A 21,820-nucleotide genomic window follows, 5' to 3' on the forward strand; every position below is an offset into this window, starting at 1 on the left:
TTAGCTCTTTTGACCTCAGCTCTTCACGAGATCACCACCTGTTTCTTATCTTTTCTTGGGCTGTTGAGCCCTGTGGTCCAGAAACATAGTCTTCTGCTGCTTACTACTGCTGTTTCTGTAAAGGTAGAAATAAAGAATCTGCCCACATTGTCACCAACCTCACTGAAGAGACAAATACTTGAGTTACAGAAAAACTAAATGGGAAATGAAAAATGTTAAATTATTAACTTAGTGACTTCTTCATTAATGCAGAAACCAAATTATGTGTTGTCCTAACTTATATAGGTACAAATAGTTTTAGCTAGGGTGTTTTGCACTGATAAAGGCCCAATAAAGTAATGAACCTGCCACAGGTGGCAGGTAAAGCCATGAACATCACAGTGCACTTGCTTTGACAGTCGCCTCTGGTCGTTCATGGGACAAGTGCAGCACTGCAGTGTTGCAGTCACTGACCCCTTGTGTTGTTCACCAAAGACCTGAGCTCTGCCTGCAGGTCAGTGTGTGGGACTAGTAAAGTAGAGAGGGTGGCAGTGTATGCCAGGGAGGTCAAAGAGCACAACTGTCCTGGAGGGAAAGTGGTGCCTTGTGACTTTGACTGCAGAATTGCCAGAGCCTGCTGTCCCAGTGGCAGTCAGGTTATCTGGAGCTCACGTACATCCATTTGTTACCAGAGAAGAACCTTTCCTTTGCTTCTCACCTTAGCTGACCAGATGCTGACACTCATTCTCAGGTAGTGACAGCAAGCTGCTTTCTGAACTCCACCTGAAACCAGGTTGATGTACAGGCAGGATTGTGATGATTTCCTGCATAGCTGGAAATTAGAGTTAATAGTTTGGGCAGACCTACATTGAATTAATAGCTCCAATGAGGAGAATGGCATTTAAGTTAATGTTGTAAAACTATATATACCAGGATGGAGTGTTTGCAGTTCTTGGGGAAAGCTGCCACACATGGACTGAATCATTAAAATGCCATTGCCCTTTTTGTAACTGTGAGCTGGCTCCTAATGCAGAGTTCAAACTACAGCCTCGGGATCACTTTCTTAAAAAAATAGGTCTTGCTGAATCATTGCAAATAGCTTTCTTTTTCCCAGTTAGTTATTTTGATTCTATTTTTTATCAAGGAACAAACCCAAGAATATGTAGTAAGAATAAATCTTTTCTTACATCAAACAGTTCTTAGGAGACCGTGCCTTGTGTTTCATTAGACATGAACCTTAACAATAGAGCTGTCTTTGCATTGAGCAGCTGCATTTGCAAAAAGCAGCTCTTGTACCATTGAGATCGTAATGTAATTCCTTTTCTTCTGATTCTTCTTCAGATGCTGTCAAGATAGACTCCAGTGCACTCAATTAGGAAGAAAATGATGTCAACTGAGATGCTTCTCTGCCTGGTCACTGTTATTTTGAAGCTGCAAAATTGGAGTGTTGTAGAGGTCTTTGCTTGCTGGCAAAAGACAGTAATGATGAGATGAGGTACAAGAAAAGGAAGAAAAGATAACAGCAGGTGTCTGAAATTGTAGTTGCAAAGATGGACAGAAGGTCAGATGCTGGGGCTGAAGATGAAGGATTCAAGACATGTGAAACACCAAAGCTCTCAGGTGCCTGGAGATGGAGATACATAACTTTTAATACGCCTTGGAAAACAGACTCAGAAGGGACATCTGCAAAGTGATGCCTCTTCCAACACTGGTGTTCCTTTGCTAGTGAATTTATACACTTCATTCTGTCACGACCTTTTGGATAGTTTTTCTTAAACACTGTTCCTCGTAGAACTTGTTTATGGAGTCAGAATTTCTCTACACGTGTCTGACGCGCTTCTTCCCTCGTACATTGATTTTTGCAGTAGAAAGTGTGTCATCTTTGCTGATACCATAAGCAGTGTGATGATGGAGAAAAACAAAAGAAGGCTCTCACTGTGTGGATGTTCTGCTGTTTACGAACCTCAAGTTGTTTTGAATCAGTTGAGCAATTACCAAGGGGTCCTGTTGGAATTTGTTGTGGTCAAAATGATTGGACTGATGTGGCTTGACAACTGAAGGGGATGTGCTTCCTCAGTTAAGGGAACTGTTCCAGACAGCGTTCTCCCAGGTACTCCATGTATCATCTAGTCAGTTGTCTGTGCCTTTCATGGAGCAAAAGACATGAGAAAAACTGCTTCAGTGACTACAGAGTTCTCAGGAAGCTCTTGCTGACAAAGATATTTCTACCTGACATGTAATTATCTAACTCTTCAAATTGATGCCAAACCAGTTGTCACTTGCCACTCAGGATGACACTTCTTATTCTAAGCATTGCTTCTTGGAAGATGTAGAACATTCATAATTTCTGATCTCTTTGGATTCTCTGTTCTTCTGATGGCTATGGAGGATAAAGTTAAGAACTTCCTACAGTTCAGATCTTTACTGTATGTTTTTTTTCACATGTTCAGTGGTGCAGTGTAATACTGCTGCTTTTCTGAGACATCAGCAGAAATGTTTGCAAAAATCTGAGTCTTGCATCCTCAGTGAGTTGTTGCTGGAGTGTGCATCTAAGGTGTTTGTATTCGATTTAATTTACTGGATTTTTAGTTGATCAGAATAACAAAACATACTCAGAGTTACCAAATATCAGAAGAGATGTATAAGAATAGAAGAAAAAACCTTTTTAAGGAGTGCTTGTGCTATAAGAACACTCATCCAGGCAAAGGGTACCTAAAATACTTTGTCCTGAAGTGTTTTAGTGATAGGCAGTTGCTTGTCAGTAGTATTTTAGTCATTGAGGGAAAATAAACACAAGATATGTCGAGTAAAAATAAGAGTTGCAGCATTAGTGAAGATTTTTGAAGGTACTGAATTGAAAAAAAATCTTCCCTCCTCACCAGAATAACTTCCTCTGTTGCCAAGTCATTTCTACTAATAACCCATTAATTGAACAGTTTAGAAAAATACTTAAAATCAGTAAAGTTTTATCCTCTCTGATAATGCTTTGGAAGATGGCTTGGCTTGTCGTCTCATTACAGCTTCTTCTATTTTATTGTCAATATGATGTGGTAAATACGATGCTTTTTTCCTTTTAGACACTTTTTCTACAAGCACTTCAGCTGCCACTGGGGCAGACTGGCAGTGTGGCAGTGCCTGTGCTCAGCAGTGAAGCGCAGTTGTATTTTAGCAGGAGCTGTTTCTTGATTCAATACTGTGATTTCTTGCCAGTAGATGGGTAGTCTTGCCCAGTTATGATAAAATTGTCTCTAGCCAACGGTAGACGCTTCATTTTTATTTCGGTTTGTTACATAGCTTTAGAATTATTTCTTTTTGTTATGCCCTTTCTGAAGGTGCTGGAGCTTCTACTGCTCCTGATGGGAGTCAGTTCAGTATTGTTCTCTCGGCAGCCTTTCACACCTAGGATTTGTCTGGTGTGTTCTGTGTTTAGCACAACGGCTGAGAACCCTGAACCTGACTGTGTTGATTGGTAATGATGATTTAGGAGCATTAAGCTGGTGTTTGTATAACATGTGAAATTGCTTTAAGAAGTCTTTGGAGATTTTTTTTCATCCTGAATTGAAATTTTTCAGTTTACAAGCAACCTAAGTTAGGCTTTTTCTCATGGCCACTGAGGAAGAGGTAACTGCAAAGGATGCTAAGGATGTGTGGTTTAGTATCAATTGGATTGTTAAATTCACTGTGTCTACCTTTATCTGTTATCAATCACCTCTTTCTAATGCAGAATGAGCTGCTGAGTGTCAGTCTAGACTGGGAGTTGGGTCATCCCAGCCTTGGAGTTGTGTTGGACCTGTGGGAGACCAAGCCTCTGTGTAACCTGAAGCTGTTTGATCTGCAATCCTTTACTTAGAGTTTGGTCTAGGTTCCTACTGCTTCCCATGAGGCTTGTGGAAATGTTTATATTCTAATTTATTGTGTAGAGTTTGAAAGGAATGGTTTGAGAAAGCTTTATATAAAATAAGTTGCTAAGGTTTATAAAGTAAGATCAGCTATATTTATCTTTGTATTATTCATTAAGCACACTCTTCTTTTTCACTGGTTTCATTGACTCTTTCTGCCAGTTTAGATCTATGGTTGCCCAATTTTTAAGCTGTTACCATTCCTGATAGAAATTCTTTGCCTTCATTGATTTTAGAGGAAGAGGACAAAAAAAGCCGGGTTTAATAATAGGATTTTCCTTAAGGATTTTCATTAAACTGTTCTTCTCTGCTTATGTTCTTGAACAGATTCCGAAAAGCTGTTCAAGAAATTCTGGCTCTGCTTAACTTTAAATAAAGAGAATCCTGGTCATCTCTTTTTTGAGAATTAGGAAAGACTGAGAAGGTTAGCATTCAAAAAAGTGAACACATGAGTTGCATGAAAACAGCCATAGTGGCAGGGATTTGTACCTGGTGTAGATTGTATTTGCCCATTAAAAGTTGTTAGGGTATTCTGAAGAATTGAAGCTGTTTTTAAAAGTTCTTAATGTGGGGTTTTTTTTAGTAATTTCCATTATCATAAGATAGACATTTTGGTGTGTGTGTAGGAGGGAAGGGATGGGTTCTGTCATTATTTAAGGAAGAGGTTAAATGTTTAGATAGGAATCTGATCCAAACATCGCACTTCAGAAGTTGTTAATCTGTTTTTATCATGTGTATTCCTAACATAGGACTGAAGGGTCTGGTGGGATTCAAGCCGTGCTCCCCCTTTTCGAGGGCAATAGGGCAGGGTGGCCCAGGGTTTTTAATTTAAAACCTGAGATGACTTTATGAGAAAGATGGAAAGCCCCTGGTAATTTGATCTTCTTTTTTTTTTTTTTTTTGAAACCAGTCACGTGGTGGTGTATGCTAACAGATGTTCCCATTTCTTGTCTTCTCTTACTAAATCTTGCATCTTACCCAGTCTTGCATCATGTCTTAGATAATGGACTTCTTGGGACTTACACTGAGTACCCTCAAATAACATTCTGTTTCATTCTCAGTCTGAGCCTTTGGGTACTACAGTAGTGCAGATACTGAAATTACGTGTTTCTGTGATAATTGTGCACCAAACTATCCTGTAATTTTCCTTGTTAGTCTAGTTGTTTTCTTTGTGCGCTTGTATGACTTTGAACCCTAAGTGATACTAAATGTCACGTAGCAACGAAGTTTATTTACTATCTACCTACCATAGATAAGCTATGCTGGCAAGCCAATGGCAACTTGTAATATTTTCTTCTGCTGAGTTGGATGTTTTATTGAAGAAGGGCTTGATAGTGCCAGAAGACAGTGGCCTTTGAGAAGAGTCATGTAACTGCCCCCGAACATAAATGCTTAGGGAAAATATTTGAAATTTTTATTTCCCAAACTAGGAGTAGGTTATTGTCGACTCAGTTTTGGCTGACTGTGCATAACGTTTCAGGTTATGGCCTGATGTGGTATTTTTGTTTGTTTGTTCTTATTCCTATAGACTCTGTGTTGCAGACTGAAAGAGTTGTGATGAGGCTATTTAAATGTGTGATCGATTTTCTAAGCAAAGGAGAAAATAGACCTGCTCTTCATCTCTCCAGTTTATCATGCTCTGTGTTTTTACTGGTGAATTGACTTGGTAATTTAACACTTCTTGAAATACAAAGTACTGGAGTATAATATAGGGAGTCTAATACAAATTTGTTCAGTTCTGCTTTAGGAAAAAAAAGAAACATTAAAGGCAGCATCTTCCAGACGGCTCAGATCAGCTCTGCTTTTTAAGAGATTGCTTTTGCAAGTCTGTAATTTCTGGTGTTAAGATGTTCCAAGCTGGTACAGCATTTCAGATGTCAGTGTTTGAATTGTAAATAATGTTTGGGACTGCTCAGCATGCTGTTATTCATGTACCTCCACAAACACACTGTGTAGCTGCGCATGGTGAAGTTCTTAGGAAAAGTGAAACTGTTGGCATAATCAAAATAGTTGTGTTAGCTAGTCAAATGGAGAGAAGTTCTTCTGTTCTATTTTTGCCAGAGTGCTTTTAAGTTAAAAAAGCAGTAACTTCTGGAGATGTTTTTTAAGACCTGCTGAATAAGAGTGTGCAATCTGCAAGAAGCCAAACACGTGATCTAGCGTATTTTGAATCTCAACAGCAGCTAAGTGAGCACTAGGACTATGCCCAGACATGAAGTTTCCAGACTAATGAGTGCCTTAGCAGGCAGGTGGATTTCTATTTGAGGCTGTTGTGTGTTTGAACTTCAGAAAATTTAGTTCTTGCTACAACTGCAAACAGGAGTTAAAACTCAGGTGTGAAATTAAATCATTATGGCGCTATTATTTGAATACAGACATGGGTTTAACATTTGGATGAGACAGAGTGTTGGGTTTTGATTCTGAGTGGTTAGGCTCTTCTGTCAGTGATCGAGAGAACTGGAGGCATTTTGAGTTGTGTGCAGTGGAACAGTAAAATGATGAAATTGGGGTTTGAAAGATGCATTGCGAAAGTTAGCAGTCAGCTTGCTCTGGCATAATATTTGTCATCAGTGTAGGATTGAGATTAAACTGCCTGTCTGTTTGAGCTCTGAAGCACTGAGCCTTATGTACCTGAAATTTAAGCTGGTTGAAACTGTGCTGTTTTGTGAACTACAGAAGTGCAAAGGAAAAGTATAGTGGAGGCTTGTTTCAGAAGTTAAATTGTGTGATGAACAATGACTTTTAAAGAGAGAAATGCCACCTCTAAAATGTCTTGTAAAAACAGCTGTTTAAGAGCCAGTGGAGAGAGAGAAATATATGGAAGGGCTTTAAAAGTTTTCCTAATTGCATTGGTAAGCACAGTTATTAGTTAGCGGTTTTCTTGACATTAAATATTTCTTACAGTGATTTGAGTACATACAACATTTGAGATTTATATTTCTGTCGGGGGCAGGAGAGTGTTTCACTTGTGTTTGTCTGGTGGATCTTAATAGAGCTGTTGGATTTTTCTGAGCTGTTTGGCTCGAGTTTTGTCATCTTTTTTTGCAAGTAAAGCATGTGGTTTGGGGAAGAGCAAAACTCAAAGCTTGAATTCTTCTATTTCCTATAGGTTCAGGTGCAAGTCCATCCTAAACTTTCCTCTACTGAAGATGCGTTGCAGTATGTGGAGGAGTTAATTCTTCAGTTGTTAAATATGTTGTGTCAAGCTCAACCAAGAAGTTTTCTGGATGTAGAGGTATAGAGAACACTTATTACAAATCTGTAATAATTTGAACTGTTACGTGAAAGGTACTATATTAATCATTTCACAATGCAAAAAGGAAAGCAGTAATTATGCATCTTTATGTAGCAGAACCTTCTGCATAAAGCCTACTGAGTTCCCTAATAGCTGATTTTCCTATTAATTGAATTTGTTGTTCAATGCACAGTACAACTATCTCTGAGCTGTATTACTGTTTAATAGATGATGAGTGTAAATTTTGTATATAAAGCTGATTGGTTCCTTTCAAAAGACCTTTTTCCCCCACTGATACTCTATGCAAACTCCAACTGCTTAGTCTGAGGCTCTATGCTGCTTTCTCAGCATGGCAATTTGGGCTGATATACCCCCTGCTGCCCCAGTAATTCGAACAAAAATAGTTCAGTTGCTTTTTCAGAATGAGTTTAAGAACGCTGCTTTCCTCTGTATAGAGACCTCTTCTCTTACAATTGCCTTTTCAAAGATCTACAACCTCTGTTGCTCAGAAGAGCAACTTGATGTTTGAGAGCTTGATCTGAGAAGAGTTTTTCCATCTAAGGAACAACTCACTTAAGCTTCTAAGACCAGGATATCTTGGTAGCTCTTTGTGCTTAACCATGATTTGAAGACTTTGGTGCCAGACTACAGCTCTGTGTGCTGTGTGCCTGTTGGTTTCCAGTAATTGCTTCCAGGGCCTGTGCCAAGTGTCTTCCTCACGTTCTGCAGAAAATGGACTAATGGCAAAAAAACCCTTGCAAACAAAAAACCCTTAAAAGTGTAGCTGTCTTAGAGCTCAAGAGTCATGAATTTTGTCCTTCCTCTTCTCTTTTGAACACTGACACCTCTAATGGTGTTCCAGTGTCCCCTTTTGTGGCTGACCTGTTTTGCTACATCATTCTGGTCTGGCAGCAAAAGAGACAAGAGGTCTGTGGAAGATTGTTTAGTGCTGCTTTAAACAATGCTAACGAAAAACTTGACACAAAGTGTTTTATTATGAATCTTACAGCTGTGAAGATAGGAGAAATGCAGGAATTAGAGATGATCAAGCAACCACCATTTACCCCATTTGTGTTTATGCACAGTGATGCTATCTTTAATTATATGGTCAAACATATTCATTTTTTTCCCCTGGAACACCTTAATTGTTCAGTCAGCAGACTGGACTATGTTTGGGGTGTGAATTGGTATTCACACAGTGAAAGAGACTTTTTTTTTTTTTTTTGGTGGGACCTCTGCTTTCCTTTTGCCAAAGTGTTATGAGGGGAGAAAAAGAAAACCCTGCACTTTGGAAAGTTGGGTGTCACCTTTATAGAATTGTATTCTGTCACATTTTTTTTTTTTTTGGAAAGTTCTTGTTTGTGTACTTTGTCCTGTACCAGCTCTTTGTAAGTGGTCATTAACTTCATCTTCCTCATTTCATGATTGCTCAAACAGGAGCCATATTTACGTAAGTGAACACTTGCAACTGAAACAGTCAGTGGGAACTGTGGGCTGAAAAAATAAAATGTGACGTTATCTGAGAAAATAAATTTCTGGCATCTGAATACCAGGGCTACCAAAAACAGTGACGCTTTTGAACCTCCAGAGACCTGTGTGTGAGTTCCAGCTGGAGAGCTATTCAGTGCATGGGAGAATGTAGGTGTCCTCAGACACTGACTGATGGAAGGGATGAATAAGCTGGGGCATATATGGTCCACCTGTAGACTGAAACTGTTTTAGAATATGTGGGTGATGTTGTATATTTTGTTTTCCTGTTATGTTCATTGTCACCATCAGAGCAGTTTGCATGTATACAGGATGGACCATGTGCTGATCAGTAAAGGCAAAACAGAAATGTGCACAAGGGGAGCGAACTGTGCCTTCAGTGGCAGCTTAATTCTGGCATTTCTTAAATTCTGAGCACTAATCCTCTGATAATGATAATCTGATACAGCCCTATGAATGTAGCGAGAAGCCTTTTCCAAAATGATAAAATTTACACATGTTGTGTAAGCTTTTATAGTTGAAATGCAAACATTAGCAACCATTCCTTTAAGTAATGGAAGGTGATTTGATAATGTGGTAATATTGCTGAGCTCACTCAGATAGTGCATTTTACCTTTTAGTCATGTTGTTGTTTTTTTTTAAGGATCGTGTTCAAAAAAGTTTTCCCCATCCTATTGATAAGTGGGCAATAGCTGATGCCCAGTCTGCTATTGAGAAGAGGAAACGAAGAAATCCGTTATCTCTTCCAGTAGAAAAAATCCATCCCTTGTTAAAGGTAAGCAGTGATGTAATCTTACTTTTAGGGTGCAATTAGAAGTTGACACCTTTGTTTCATGTAATGTCTGTATGCTGCCTGAAATGTAGACCAAAAGGATTAAGAATGGATATCTGTGTTTGTTACATAGTTTTAAGTGATGTTAATGGAAAATATTTATTTTTCAGTTAAAAATCAGTTAATTCTCTTTTGGACAAAGCCAAGAACTCCTTTGCTATAGGTTGGATTGTTCACGTTTCATTTCACACGACTAAGAAAACACTCAAGAAACTTGTGGAAATAGCCCTAAATGTTTAAATGAAGTTTTTGGGACAGTTAGTTGGCTGTTGACACTTCCACAATTAATAGAGCAGCATCTGCAATGGCACTGTTTCTTCTCTAGGCCTACAGACTACTGTGTTTCTATTCTTAAAATAGGCTGTGGATGTGTGGTGTATCTTTAATGAGTAGGGTGTTAAACTAACTGGTTTTAATTGTAACCTATGGTGTCTGTTTCATCAAATGAGTAACAGTGGAATGCTTTTTTTTTTCCCCCCCTTTCAGGAAGTTCTAGGCTACAAAATTGACCACCAAGTGTCTGTTTACATAGTAGCAGTATTAGAATACATTTCTGCAGACATCTTAAAATTGGTTGGGAATTACGTGCGGAATATAAGACATTATGAAATTACAAAACAAGATATTAAAGTAGCAATGTGTGCTGATAAGGTAAGCCTAACCCTCATTTGTCATGTTAACAGAAGGTTGTAGTTGAATTTTGACAGGACAATGTCTATTCCTTAGTAAGTATGTGGAATGTTGTATGTTTGAAAGAAGAAATTAGTGCAACAAAGTATGGTTCTTGCTGAAGTCTGGGGATTTTCAAATTTATCACCTCTTTTCAGTGGTTTTGTCTTGGTCTGTGTTAATATCTTCAGTTGAGATTATCTCTGCTCAAGTGAATGCCTTTTTTTTTTTCTTTTTCTTGTTTCTACTTCTCCTTTCTTTACTTAAGATACCTGGTGAGGTCTTAAGGAGTTAAATGCTTCTCAGTCAGTAGTCTTGGTCACTCTTGCTCTTGGGCATGTCTGCCTGGGTCATTAGGGCAGTGTTTGAAGGTACATGTTTGAATATTGGTTATAGAATGCTAACAGGAACAAGTGCTGTCGCTGCTCGTTTCTTTGTATCATAGGAAAGGTGGCGAGCAGAGGAGCTGTAACAAATATGATTTAGGAACTTCAATTGTATTACACTGTAGGAACTCTAATATGTGCTCAGAATAAACTTTTGAAAGGCTCCGAAGCAGGCCTGTTGTTTACTGCCTGAGCAGAATAAGCCAGTTGAAAGGTACTGTTAAGGTGTTTTCCTTGAGTTGCATTGAGAAACCTCATAGTATATTATGGTCATACCCATGATGTCTTCTGCTTGATTTTATTTTTTGAAAGAAAACAACCAGAACATTTTCTTGGCCCTGTTTACCATCTTTTTCCTCAAGGACTTTTACACTTGCTTTTTTGCCATCCATCCATCTGGAAAATTTTGTCTTGTCTGCAAAAAAAACCAAACTCTGTTGAAATGCAAGCCCATTTTCTTCTACTGTGTGCTTGGGCTTCTGATTGCTCTGAGTTTAATATCTGAGGTGTAGTTACTTTAAATTGTTTCTGTGGATTTCATAGTAGTGAGACATGCATCTTGTGAATACAGCTTGGAATCTCCCAGCTGTGTGCTAGAACTGCATCCATGAAATAAATCTGGAAATGTTGGGGCCTCCTTGAATACCTGCATTATTCCATGTAATTTCCTACAGTAGTAATGCTGTAATGTTCCATTCTCCAGAATTACTTAGGAGACTCCTTTTAACCTGAGATCCATGTACATTCACTGACTTTGAAATATGAACCACCCTCTGTTCTTAGAGCTTCAGAAGTCAGTCTTAATGCAAAATGTCCATTGTTCTGCTTTCAGAGAAGCTTAAGACCAGGGTGTGTATCAGGGACTTTGACTCACTAGGAGAAAGAACCTGCTGTGTGTCCATTTCCCTCCTCACTAGACCTGTATATTTTTGAGGAGTGTTAGTACAAGACATGGGTGAAGAATGACTTCTCTAGGTAGGTGTTTCTTCCAGTATTCAAGTTTGATGAACCTACCAGACCATCTCTTGAATTTATAGATCCCCAGGTATTCTCTTGTGTAATAGTTCATTGGTCTAAGAGTGGTTAACAGCTTGGTTAACTGACGTCCTCTGGAGAAGTGCCTGTAACTTACTTGATGTTAAAAAAATTGTTAATAGTACTAATTAATTAAATAACATTTCTTAAGAAAGATGACTTTTACTGTAAATACCAGGCTAAATGTTATGGTTATTGTGGCTCGTTCAGAACTTTAATTCTTGATCTCCAGTTTTACAATTATTTTGAAAAAACCACTTTTCCATTCTGTTTTCTTCCACTTTGAAAACTCTAGTTCATGTTTAATGTGTTAGCATTCCCTCCTGTGGCTCTCTGAGGAGTATTTACAGCTTTGATCCTTCACTCTTTTCCTCAGTCTTTTCAGTGATTGACAGCAGTCATCAGTCTCTGCAGTAGCAGGCACAGGTTGCCATGGCTTCACCTCTGTCTGTTTGGAATGGAGACTGGCAAGCAGTAAATAAGTTCTCATTTATTTTAAAGTTCACATACATTGTTTGATAAATTTCATGACTTCTTGGAAAGAGTGTAGCTCTGGGCAGCAGATTTGTTCATAAATACTGTCCCATCTGTCTATCCCAGGATGAAGTCATCTTTTATGTTGAACTATATCTTAGGCTGGCTTCTTGTTATTTGCTACATCATTGTAGATTGCTTGTGGACCCTCTTTAGGTTTTCTGTCTGCTAAAGATACTTCAAATAAGGGTGCCTTTAACTAATTTGCAGTCAACTTACTCATTTTATCTTTAAGATATTCTAAGATTAAGATGAGTATGATGAAAACAACCCAGAGTGTGATATCTGCTTGCCACTTGCTAAGTCATTGTAATGACTCCTGGCTCAGACACCACATTTGGAAGAAGTGTTCAGTGATCCACTTCTGTTGAGAAGTTTAGATTATTAATTGCTTGTGTTTGGTAAGCCTTACTTGGTTATGAATTTGGACCTCTGGTAGTCAGAGTTTTTAGAGGTCCTTTTGTCTATGTAGTTCTGCAATGTGACTGCTTTGTGGCGTGGGTGCCCTTCCTCAAGGGTTCATTTTAACAAAAAAACTCAGCAGTTAAGGACAGAAACTGGGCCACGTACAGTCTGTGGACAGGCCAGTGTTCATTGTGGGGAGATCACAGGATTCTGAGCATGATCACGTGTGACTTCCTGTTAAAGCTAAAACTGAAAAGCCAAAACGTACACACCTTTTGACTTCAGATAGTATGGCATCTTCAGAAACTTAGACTGTGCACTGCTGATTCAGAGTAATACAGTGCAGCTAAATGCTAATTGTCTTGGTGTGCTTCACAGACCTTTTAAAACTGTAATTGATTTTAGGACCGTGTTCTTGGAGAGATGCCTGGATTGGTCTAAATGACTGGGAATCTTCAGAGATTGCCACTGCACATAATGACTTGCAAATTCATAGCAATGGATATTGCTTCTGTAGAGCTCAACTGATTGCAGAGTGATAATACAGAAATCTTACTGCTGATCAGTCTGATTTCACAGGAATAATAGGTTTTCTTTATTGGTAACCTACTGGTCAGTCTTGAAAAGAGGTTCTGACTTTGTGGATTTCCCTCTCTTTGCTACCTAGGTATTAATGGATATGTTCCATCAAGATGTAGAAGATTTAAGTGCACTAACTTTATCTGATGAAGAACCCTCCACCTCAGGGGAGCAAACCTATTATGACCTAGTGAAGTCATTTATGGCAGAAGTTCGACAATACATAAGGGAACTAAATCTCATTATCAGAGTTTTTAGAGAGCCATATGCCTCCAACTCCAAACTGTTTTCATCTCATGTAAGTACTGTGCAAACCACAAACAAAAAAAGCACCTACTATAATATCTATAAATGATGAATACTTCTGAAATTTAACTGTTGTCCAGTTTAACATATCAGTAGTAGAGAAAGCATTTGTCTTGAGTTCTGAAATGGAAATAATAAAAGAGCACTTGTGGGGAAGTATGGGTTTTGTAGGACTGTGGAAGAAACCTCCCAATTTGCTATATTCACTTACAGGCTTGTAATTTTAAGATTTGTCACTGTGCTTTGCCACATTTGAATAACTGTAAATTTTTATATATTTATAGATATTCATTATTTTAAAAATACATTTAATCATCTTATATAAATTGTAGAAAAAGTATGTTATAAAATGATTGTAGAATCTTGTTCTGTTTAGGAAAGTTCTTGACTTCCACATCGTAACGGAGTAGCCTTGCACATTTGATTTTTGTCTCGTTCTGTTGCTTTTTGCAGGATGTGGAAAATATATTTAGTCGTATATCAGACATTCATGAACTTAGCGTGAAGTTACTGGGTCATATAGAAGACACTGTTGAAATGACAGATGAAGGTAGTCCTCACCCACTAGTAGGCAGCTGTTTTGAAGACATGGCAGAGGTAAGAAAAAATACTCCTTCGATTTTGGGGTTTTTTTGCTATCCATATATATTTTAATACTTGCAGTTAGATGTAAAGTGCATCTCTGTTCTAGCTACCTTTGTTCAGTTTGAGATCTCTTCTTCCAGCCCCACCATGATGAAAGGACTGGCTATTTTTGAGAGTGCTCTTTCCTTTTTAGTCTCTAAACCTTAGCTTTTGGAGTGACTGTTTAAACTTTCAAGAGCACAGGTGGAAAAAGTTGAACAAAAAACCTGTGACTAGACTTTGACAGATTTGGAAGTGTCCTGTAAATCATCTGTAGATCCAGATTGCTGTGGAAAGACAAAGAGGAGCAAGGGCTGCTTTGCCAAGAGGCTTGCTAAGCTGGTGAGGAAGGTTTTTGAACTAGGCTTGTTAGTGGATGGAGACCGAAGCTTGCAGATAGAAGAGAAGAGGACGAGCTTAACAGAAAGCATGGCAACAAAGGTTCCTGCACCTTCCTCCTGAGAAGGTGGGATGCCCAAAGGCTCCTCTGAAGTGTCTGTTTCCCCAGAGTGCACGTGCTCATGGACAGACAAGGGGATCTGGAAGTCTGTGCACAATTGCAGAGCTGTCGTGTGATTGTACTCAGCGACCTGGCAGGAAGGGCTGCCATGATGGAGGGCTGTATGAATGAAAACAGGTGCTCAGGAAGGACGGGAGGGAGGGGGGGATGAGGCCAGGAGGCCTAACAAAATATCAGCTCAAGTATGTGGAGCTCTAGTATGGAATAAATGAGCTGGATGAATGCTTTAGGATCAGAATCAGAGGAGGATGCTACCAAAGGGCATGATGTGGTCAAGCTTTGACTGCAAAGTCTGCCCAGTTGAGAAGTGGCACAACCCTTCTCTGAACAAGTAGGAGTCATCTCTTTATCACAGGCTCTAGCTTTCTTGGGAGAGAAGCAGTGTGTTCAGAGCACATGGAATATGCATTCCCAGTCTCTGAGAAAAGAGGTTGGGTTTAGTAGGAGGCAAGGACATGCACAGTTTCTTGTTTACTGGAACTTGGGCTCCTCACTACAAGAAAGATACTGAGGTGCTGGAGTGTGTCCAAAGAAGAGGAACAAAGCTGGTGAAGTGCCTAGAGAACGTGTTCTGTGCGGAGCAGCTGAGGGAGCTGGGGTTGTTTAGCCTGGACAAAAGGAGGCCGGGGGGTGGGGGGGGGGGGTGGGGGGGGGGGCCTTATCACTCTCTACAGATACCTGAAAGGAGGCTGTAAAAAGGTGGGTGTTGATCTCTTCTCCCAAGTAGCAAGTGATAGGACAAGAGGAAATGGCCTCAAGTGAGTTTTGGAGATAGTGTTATGCCCAGTCTCAAAAACACTGTTGAGGAGGTTCCTGTAAACTAGGGGCTGGTCTGTCTCTCCTCAGTCCCTCAGAGGATTAGCAAATCTTTTTGGAATTCACATCCAGCCATGTGAAGGACTAGAAGGTGGCTGGCAACAGCCAGCACAGATTTCCAAAGGACAAACTGTACCTGACCACCTTGACTACTTTCAAAGAGATGGCTGTCTCCATGGACAGAAGGAAGAGCAGTTAATATCTCTTATCTGAACTTAAACAAGGCTTTCAGCACAGTCTGTCATAGTATCCTTGCAGTCAGCTTGGTGAGATGCAGCCTAGCTAGTGGAATTATACAATGTGTGGGGAATCGGCTGAACTGTCAGGCTTTTGAAGGGCTGTTATCAGCAGTACAAAGGCCACCTGGAGGCCCGTGGTTAGTGGCATTCCTCAGGGTTTGATACTGTTTAATGTCTGGATTAGTGTTGTGGAAGGAGGTCTGCCCCATCTAGTTGGTAGGTGATGCCAAATTGTGGGGAGACACACAGGAGGGCAGGGCTACTTCTTAGGGGACCTGACAGGCTGGAGAAATGGACCTATGGGAACCTCACAGAGTTGAGTAAAGACAAATATGAAATTGTGCACCTGGGACCAAACAACCCCATGCAATGTTTCAGCTGAGGAGCAGTACTGTGTGACAGGGCTGGGAGGTCCTCAGGAATTGTCTGTGAAGGCTAATTACCTACTGCATTATATTAGGGAATGTGTAGCTGGAATGTTGAGGGATCACTTCTGTGTAGGACTTGAGACCACATCTGGTATGCTGTGTCCAGTTTTGGGCTTTCTGGCACAAGATGTGTTTATACATGAACGTTGCCATGATGGTTAAGGCGCTGAGGCCCCTGATGCCCAAAAAGGGTTGAGATTGCTGGGTTTATTTATTCTTGAGAAGTCTGAAGGAGATCTTACTATTGTCTTCAGTTAGGCAAAGGGAAGGTGTAAGGACAATAGAGGCAGGCTCTTACTGAGGCTTCACAGTTGAGAACTGTGAGATGAGTGAGAGAGCACATGAATGGTAAAAAGATTAATCCTGATGACATACTGGAGGGGAGGAAATCTGCAACAAGAACACTTGAACATTGGAATAGGCTGCCCAGAGAGGTTTTGATGCCTCTCTACTTGGAGTTGATCAGAACTCAGCTGGATGAGAGAGACCCTGAGAATCCTCAGCTAGCTTTGATGGTGGATCTGTCTATGGCCCTGAGGTAGGCCCTGCTTTGAACTGGGAATTGGACCAGTTGACTTCCAGAGATCTCTTTTAGACTGATTTACTCTGTCAGTCATGATGAGCATGTAAAAGTTGGCTCTTCTCTACATGTGTTTTGAAAAAGTCTATGTAGCATATGTATTTTCTTTAAGAAACGTGGAAGTTTAGCTTTTAAATCAGTTTTGTAAACTGATGGTTTTCCTGCCTATGGCAAGGGGTTGGAACTACATGATCTTTAAGGTCCCTTCCAACCCAAGCCATTCTATGATTGTAAAATTATTCTGTATCTCTTCTTAGGAACTAGCATTTGATCCATATGAATCGTATGCACAAGATATTTTGCGACCTGGGTTTCATGATCATTTTCTAAGTCAACTATCAAAGCCAGGAGCAGCATTTTATTTACAGGTAACTTGCCTTTAAGTAAGACATAGTATTGATATTACTATTTTAATTACATCACATTGTTGCTTCAATACATTTATTGTTTTAAGACTGAAACTTATTTTGTTTCTAGTCAATAGGTGAAGGCTTTAAAGAAGCTGTCCAGTATGTTCTACCCCGGCTGCTCCTTGCCCCTGTTTACCACTGTCTCCATTATTTTGAACTGCTAAAAGTAAGAATGTTGTGTCAATCTGATGTGTTTGGTTTTGTGTTTTGTTTTTTTTTTTAATAATTCTCAATGTTAGGTACCAGAGCTTTGTGTGCTCAGTTAGAGGTAAAATCTTTTACTAGAATGTGAATAATAACACTGCTGTGTTGAATAAAAAGCAGGTTATGTGCTCTGCAGGTGCATGCTATAATTAACTGAACATCAGCTTGTAATTTCATGGAAGTTTTACAGCAGGTAATGATTTCTGTCAAATAATCAAGCTACTATTAATTTAGAAAGCAATAGAGATCTACATACTCATATTCTTGGAATGATAGTTGCAACAGTGTTAAGAGATAATGGCAAATGGCTGTATTATAGATGTCCAAGGCTTTCTCAAGCTGTTACTTTGTAAATTTAAAATCACAGCAAGAGTTCCCTTCAGACTTCATTTTATTTCAATAAAAGCTTTGGTGTTCTTGCAGTGGACATCCCATGGGCTTGTAAAGGTGATATCTTCCCTTCAAAGGGAAGGCTTGGTTTGATATATGTACTACTTGGGCTTTTTGTAATGAGACTCCTGTTGATAGGGCCACAGGAACATACACACATGCAAAGCAAATAGCTACAGAATGTTTTTCTGGGGCATTGATGTTGAATAATGATCTTTAAGGGGTGTAAAGCATTCTGAGGAAAACTTTCAAGCAGAATCTTCATTTGAACTTAATGGAAACTCATAAGGCACACAGTATTCCAAACAAATACGTAGGGAAATTTGGATCTGAAGTTAAAAAGAAAAAAAATAATAAAAAAAAAAGAAAATCTCTGCTCTTTTGAAGAAATCTGTATGTGTTTCCTTGAATGTTTGTTAGGTTGTCTTTGGATAACCCAGTACTTAGGTCCTCTCTAAGTGTCTACAGTTTTAACACCATTTTTAGTGATTTAGATCTACATATACAGCTTTGGCACATAGCTCATCTTGTATAACATGCTTTTTGAAAAATTTTGGGATGTATGCATGATCTGTTTGTCTAGTTCGTGGGTTTGGTCTGACCTTTCAGACATCTTTAAAATATTAAGCACTTTACTTAATCCATTGGAAGGGAGGTATGATACAGCTTGTTTGCATTTTGTATGATAAAGACCTGCATAGACATAAGGTTTCCCTGCTCATGCTTCTATCACACAGTCTCAAAATGCAGTACCTGCATACTTCTGTGTGAACATGGCACAGTCATATGTAATAGACAAAGCATGAAGGATTAATGTCGTCTGACACACAGGCATCCTGCGTTGCTTCTTCCACTGGCAATTTTAAGAGGGGAAAAAGAGCCTGTGTGCTTATGTAATGGGGAGCAGCTTGTGTTCACCTTCGTTAGGGCAAACTGGAGTCCAAGCTAAGCCCAGCTCCAGAAGGTGATCAGTCTTTGCAACCCATGACCTGCGCTTTATGTAAAACTCTTGTCTTTTTGCGTTCATGCTCTACACACGCCCCCTCCACTCTGTGTCAGTCTGATATTGTTGGGCTGGATTTTATTCTGTATATGATAACCTTCCAGGTTCTCTTCCCACCGTGTTGCTCATCTCACATTTTAGTGAGGCACCTGTCACTGTGGTCTGTGACTGGCGATACACGTCGTAGGCAGTGATGGATAACAGGCGCAGGCGAAGAGAAAGATATTGCCTTTCGTGGCATTATCTTCAGCTGTCAATGAGCATTCAGCATATGAATCCCTCCCTCAAGTAGTCTCTGCTAGCAATAACATTTTCTTTCTTGTATCTGGAATCTTTAAATAAATTCCAGCGTGATTATACTTAAAAATCACCTGACGGAAGAGAAGGTTACCTGCTGCAGAAGGGTATTGGTGCAATTATTTAGCCTTATCATCAAGACAGTTTCACTAATGCAAGGTTATATTGAATTCTCTGGTATGGTAAGACACCTGATTTAGTGATTGCAGCCATATATAAATAATCAAGTTAAAAATGCTATGAAAATGGATCTCTTGGTATGAAGACACAAAATGTTGGCAAAGTAGCATGTGGAAAAACCATTTTATTTCTCTTGAATATAGATATACTTAAGGATAAAGAGGTTTGCATTTTTCTTTCAGCTGTACTTTGTACTTTGAAGTATCTAAAATGCATTTCAGTTTCCTTCTAACTATGCAAATTAAAAAAAAAAATTCTATTCACTAAATGGTTATCTAAATGGTTATCACTAAATGGTTATCTAAATGGTTATCACTAAAGCCTTCCTGAAGTTGGGCAGGGCACCAGGAATGCACAAATAAATATTCTGTTTTTAGCTAAAGCTACATCATTGGAAAGTTAGAATAGGACTAAGGGCTGTGTTTTCCTTCAACCAACCTGAAAAGTCCTCAAACTTTTATATAATAAACTAACTATATAAAATAGCAGTTTCATAGGAGACTGCACTTTTTTGCAAATTTTCAGATAATATGAATGGGCTTTTCTGAATCATAGAATCATGGAATTCTGTGAATAGAAGTGTGGACTTTTAAGTGAAAGGTAGGGTGGTACAAACAGTGGAGTTATTCATGACCTTGAGTAATTGAAGAAAGAAGGTTACAATACCTTTGAATTGAATTTGGCACTGTCTTGAATGCTGTAAGTTTGTATATACTCTTTCCTTTCATTGGATAAATAGAAGATTACTTTAAAATTCTTTATTTTCCAACTAGGAATGCTGCAAAGCATATATAAACTCTGCTTAGTTAAAACAGTATGTTTTTGGGAAACAGGAGAGCTTCATAGGTTGAGATTTTTTTAAGCCAAATGCAGCCTTGACTCCCATGAGTCATGAATGGTAACCTGTTGTCTCTTTGATATTATTTTTTAGTTGGAATTCTACCTATAATGATCTAAAAATCTCAGGGTGCTTTAATTTCACACCAGCATCTAGTGTGTTTTATTTGTTTTTTTTTTTAAACTTTGTTCTTAGATGAAAAGTAACTTGCCAGTCTTTTTACTGATGGTATTAAATTTGTTACATGTTGCTGAAGAAGGCACAAGGTGGTAAAATGTTAGTAGTTTAGGACTAGAGTATCTTTAGTTTGATCCCTTAATTTTCTTGCTGTGTGCGGTGGTGTTGGGCAACACATCCCAAACTATTTTGAGCTTTGACTTCACTTTCATTCTCAGGCTTGTTTGAGCCAGTGTCATGTTGGAGAGTGTAACAAATTTAATGAATTTGGTTTGCAATCACATCTGTAAGTGGTGTAACCCAGCCCAGGGTGGAGAATCACTGAGTCTTAATTAGTTGAACTTTGGCAGTCTGCAAAGCTTTTACAATATCTGCAGTTATAGATCATTGTCTCAAAACACAGTCTGGATTGCTTGCCTTTAGTACAGGCACTGAGAGTAACAGGTTCTCTTGCTTTAATCAATTCTTAAAGGATACTTCAATTACTATTAAAACCAAAAAAATCACAGATTTGAACTAGCTGTGAATTATTTAAAGCAAGTATTCACTTAGTGTCAGCAAAAGATTTTACTTTTTGAAGTCACTTTGGATTCAGTGCTTCTTTCCAAACACGGTAACTTGTATGCACAGTACAGGTTTGAAATAAATAAAAATCAGAAGTATTACTGTTTTACATAATTTATATATGTAACTGCAGATATGGATGATTGATCATATCCACTGGAGATAATGTGCAATTCTAGATCTCTGTGACACATGGAGGTTTGTCTGTTGGATGAAGTGTTGCTTGACCAAACTGTTGCTAGTGTGTGATAAGGACCACAAAGAGTATTTGGGTGTTTCCTGGGAGAAGCAGCTGGTAAAATTTGGTCTGAAGTCTAAGAAGAGGTTTCCTAGAGTATGACAGTAGGTGACAAATTTGAGAAACTTCTTCGTATGGTTAAACTAAGAGGACTTGTTTTACAACGGGAATGTTGTAAAGGTTCAGAAGTTGTGTCTTATGGTAGAAGTTGGAGGTGGTACAGCCAGGTAAATGAGGTTCTGTATTTATTTCTTGCTTGTGAGCATTCATTGACAATATTTCTATTTCTATTCAGCTTTAAATGCTAGTAGGTTTGTGCTTTAAGTCAGTTCTGTGTTTGTCAGCCACAAGGGAAGTTGATAGGGGAAAATAAAACTTTGTCACATGGCGGTGTGTGTGTGTGCACACTTTTCCCAGAAACGTGGTTAATGTTAATCTAACTAATTGGTCTCTCTGATGTAGCTCTTGAATTTTCTTTCTAGCTGTGGCAGTTGTTGATGTATTTCCTGTGTGTTTGTGTCAGATAAATATATGTACATGTGTATCACTTCATTGTTAATGATTTATGTCATTTGTTATGGAGTTGTGATGGGGCTGTATGTTTTATTTTATAGCTTTTTTTCCTTATACACAGGATGTATTTGGGTTTTTGAGATGCAGATGTCTCTTTCTAGGAAATTTTCTAATGAGAAATAACTACCTCAGAGAACATTTTTTTCTGTTATCCCTCTAAAGTTGCCTTTCTGCAAAAGCTGGATAAAATGTAACAGATGTAAAAGTAAAAAAAATCCTCCTGACTTTGCTTACAGTCCTCAGTGACACTTGAGCTGTGTTACTGTCAATCTGCTGCCAGTCCAACAAAAGCTGTACTTTGGTCCTTGAAGAAGGGAATAGGGTATCACAGGGCCAGACTTCTTAATCTAGATGATGCTGTCCGTGGGAAGTCAAATGAAGCACTGACTGAA

General features: G+C 38.9%; 1 protein-coding gene across 4 annotated transcripts in view; it reads left to right on the top strand.

Moving 5' to 3' along the window:
- SOS1 (SOS Ras/Rac guanine nucleotide exchange factor 1) overlaps window positions 1-21,820 on the top strand; it is a 48,390-nt gene that overhangs the window by 1,840 nt on the left and 24,730 nt on the right. For 2 of the 4 annotated variants that reach the window (XM_051792988.1, XM_051792987.1), the window contains exons 2-9: window positions 1,321-2,373; window positions 6,988-7,113; window positions 9,245-9,376; window positions 9,920-10,084; window positions 13,130-13,339; window positions 13,801-13,944; window positions 16,812-16,922; window positions 17,032-17,130. In XM_051792988.1, coding sequence (XP_051648948.1) covers window positions 2,356-2,373; window positions 6,988-7,113; window positions 9,245-9,376; window positions 9,920-10,084; window positions 13,130-13,339; window positions 13,801-13,944; window positions 16,812-16,922; window positions 17,032-17,130 — 1,005 coding nt within the window. In that variant the 5' untranslated portion in view covers window positions 1,321-2,355. Of the gene's footprint in view, window positions 1-1,320; window positions 2,406-6,987; window positions 7,114-9,244; window positions 9,377-9,919; window positions 10,085-13,129; window positions 13,340-13,800; window positions 13,945-16,811; window positions 16,923-17,031; window positions 17,131-21,820 lie in introns of all 4 variants that reach the window. The other 2 variants (XM_051792989.1, XM_051792985.1) reach the window with 2 other exon arrangements.

Source organism: Manacus candei, unplaced genomic scaffold (genome assembly GCF_025592945.1).
Source record: "Manacus candei isolate 608988 ecotype Guabito, Panama unplaced genomic scaffold, ASM2559294v1 h1tg000035l, whole genome shotgun sequence".
Classification (NCBI taxonomy): domain Eukaryota; kingdom Metazoa; phylum Chordata; class Aves; order Passeriformes; family Pipridae; genus Manacus; species Manacus candei.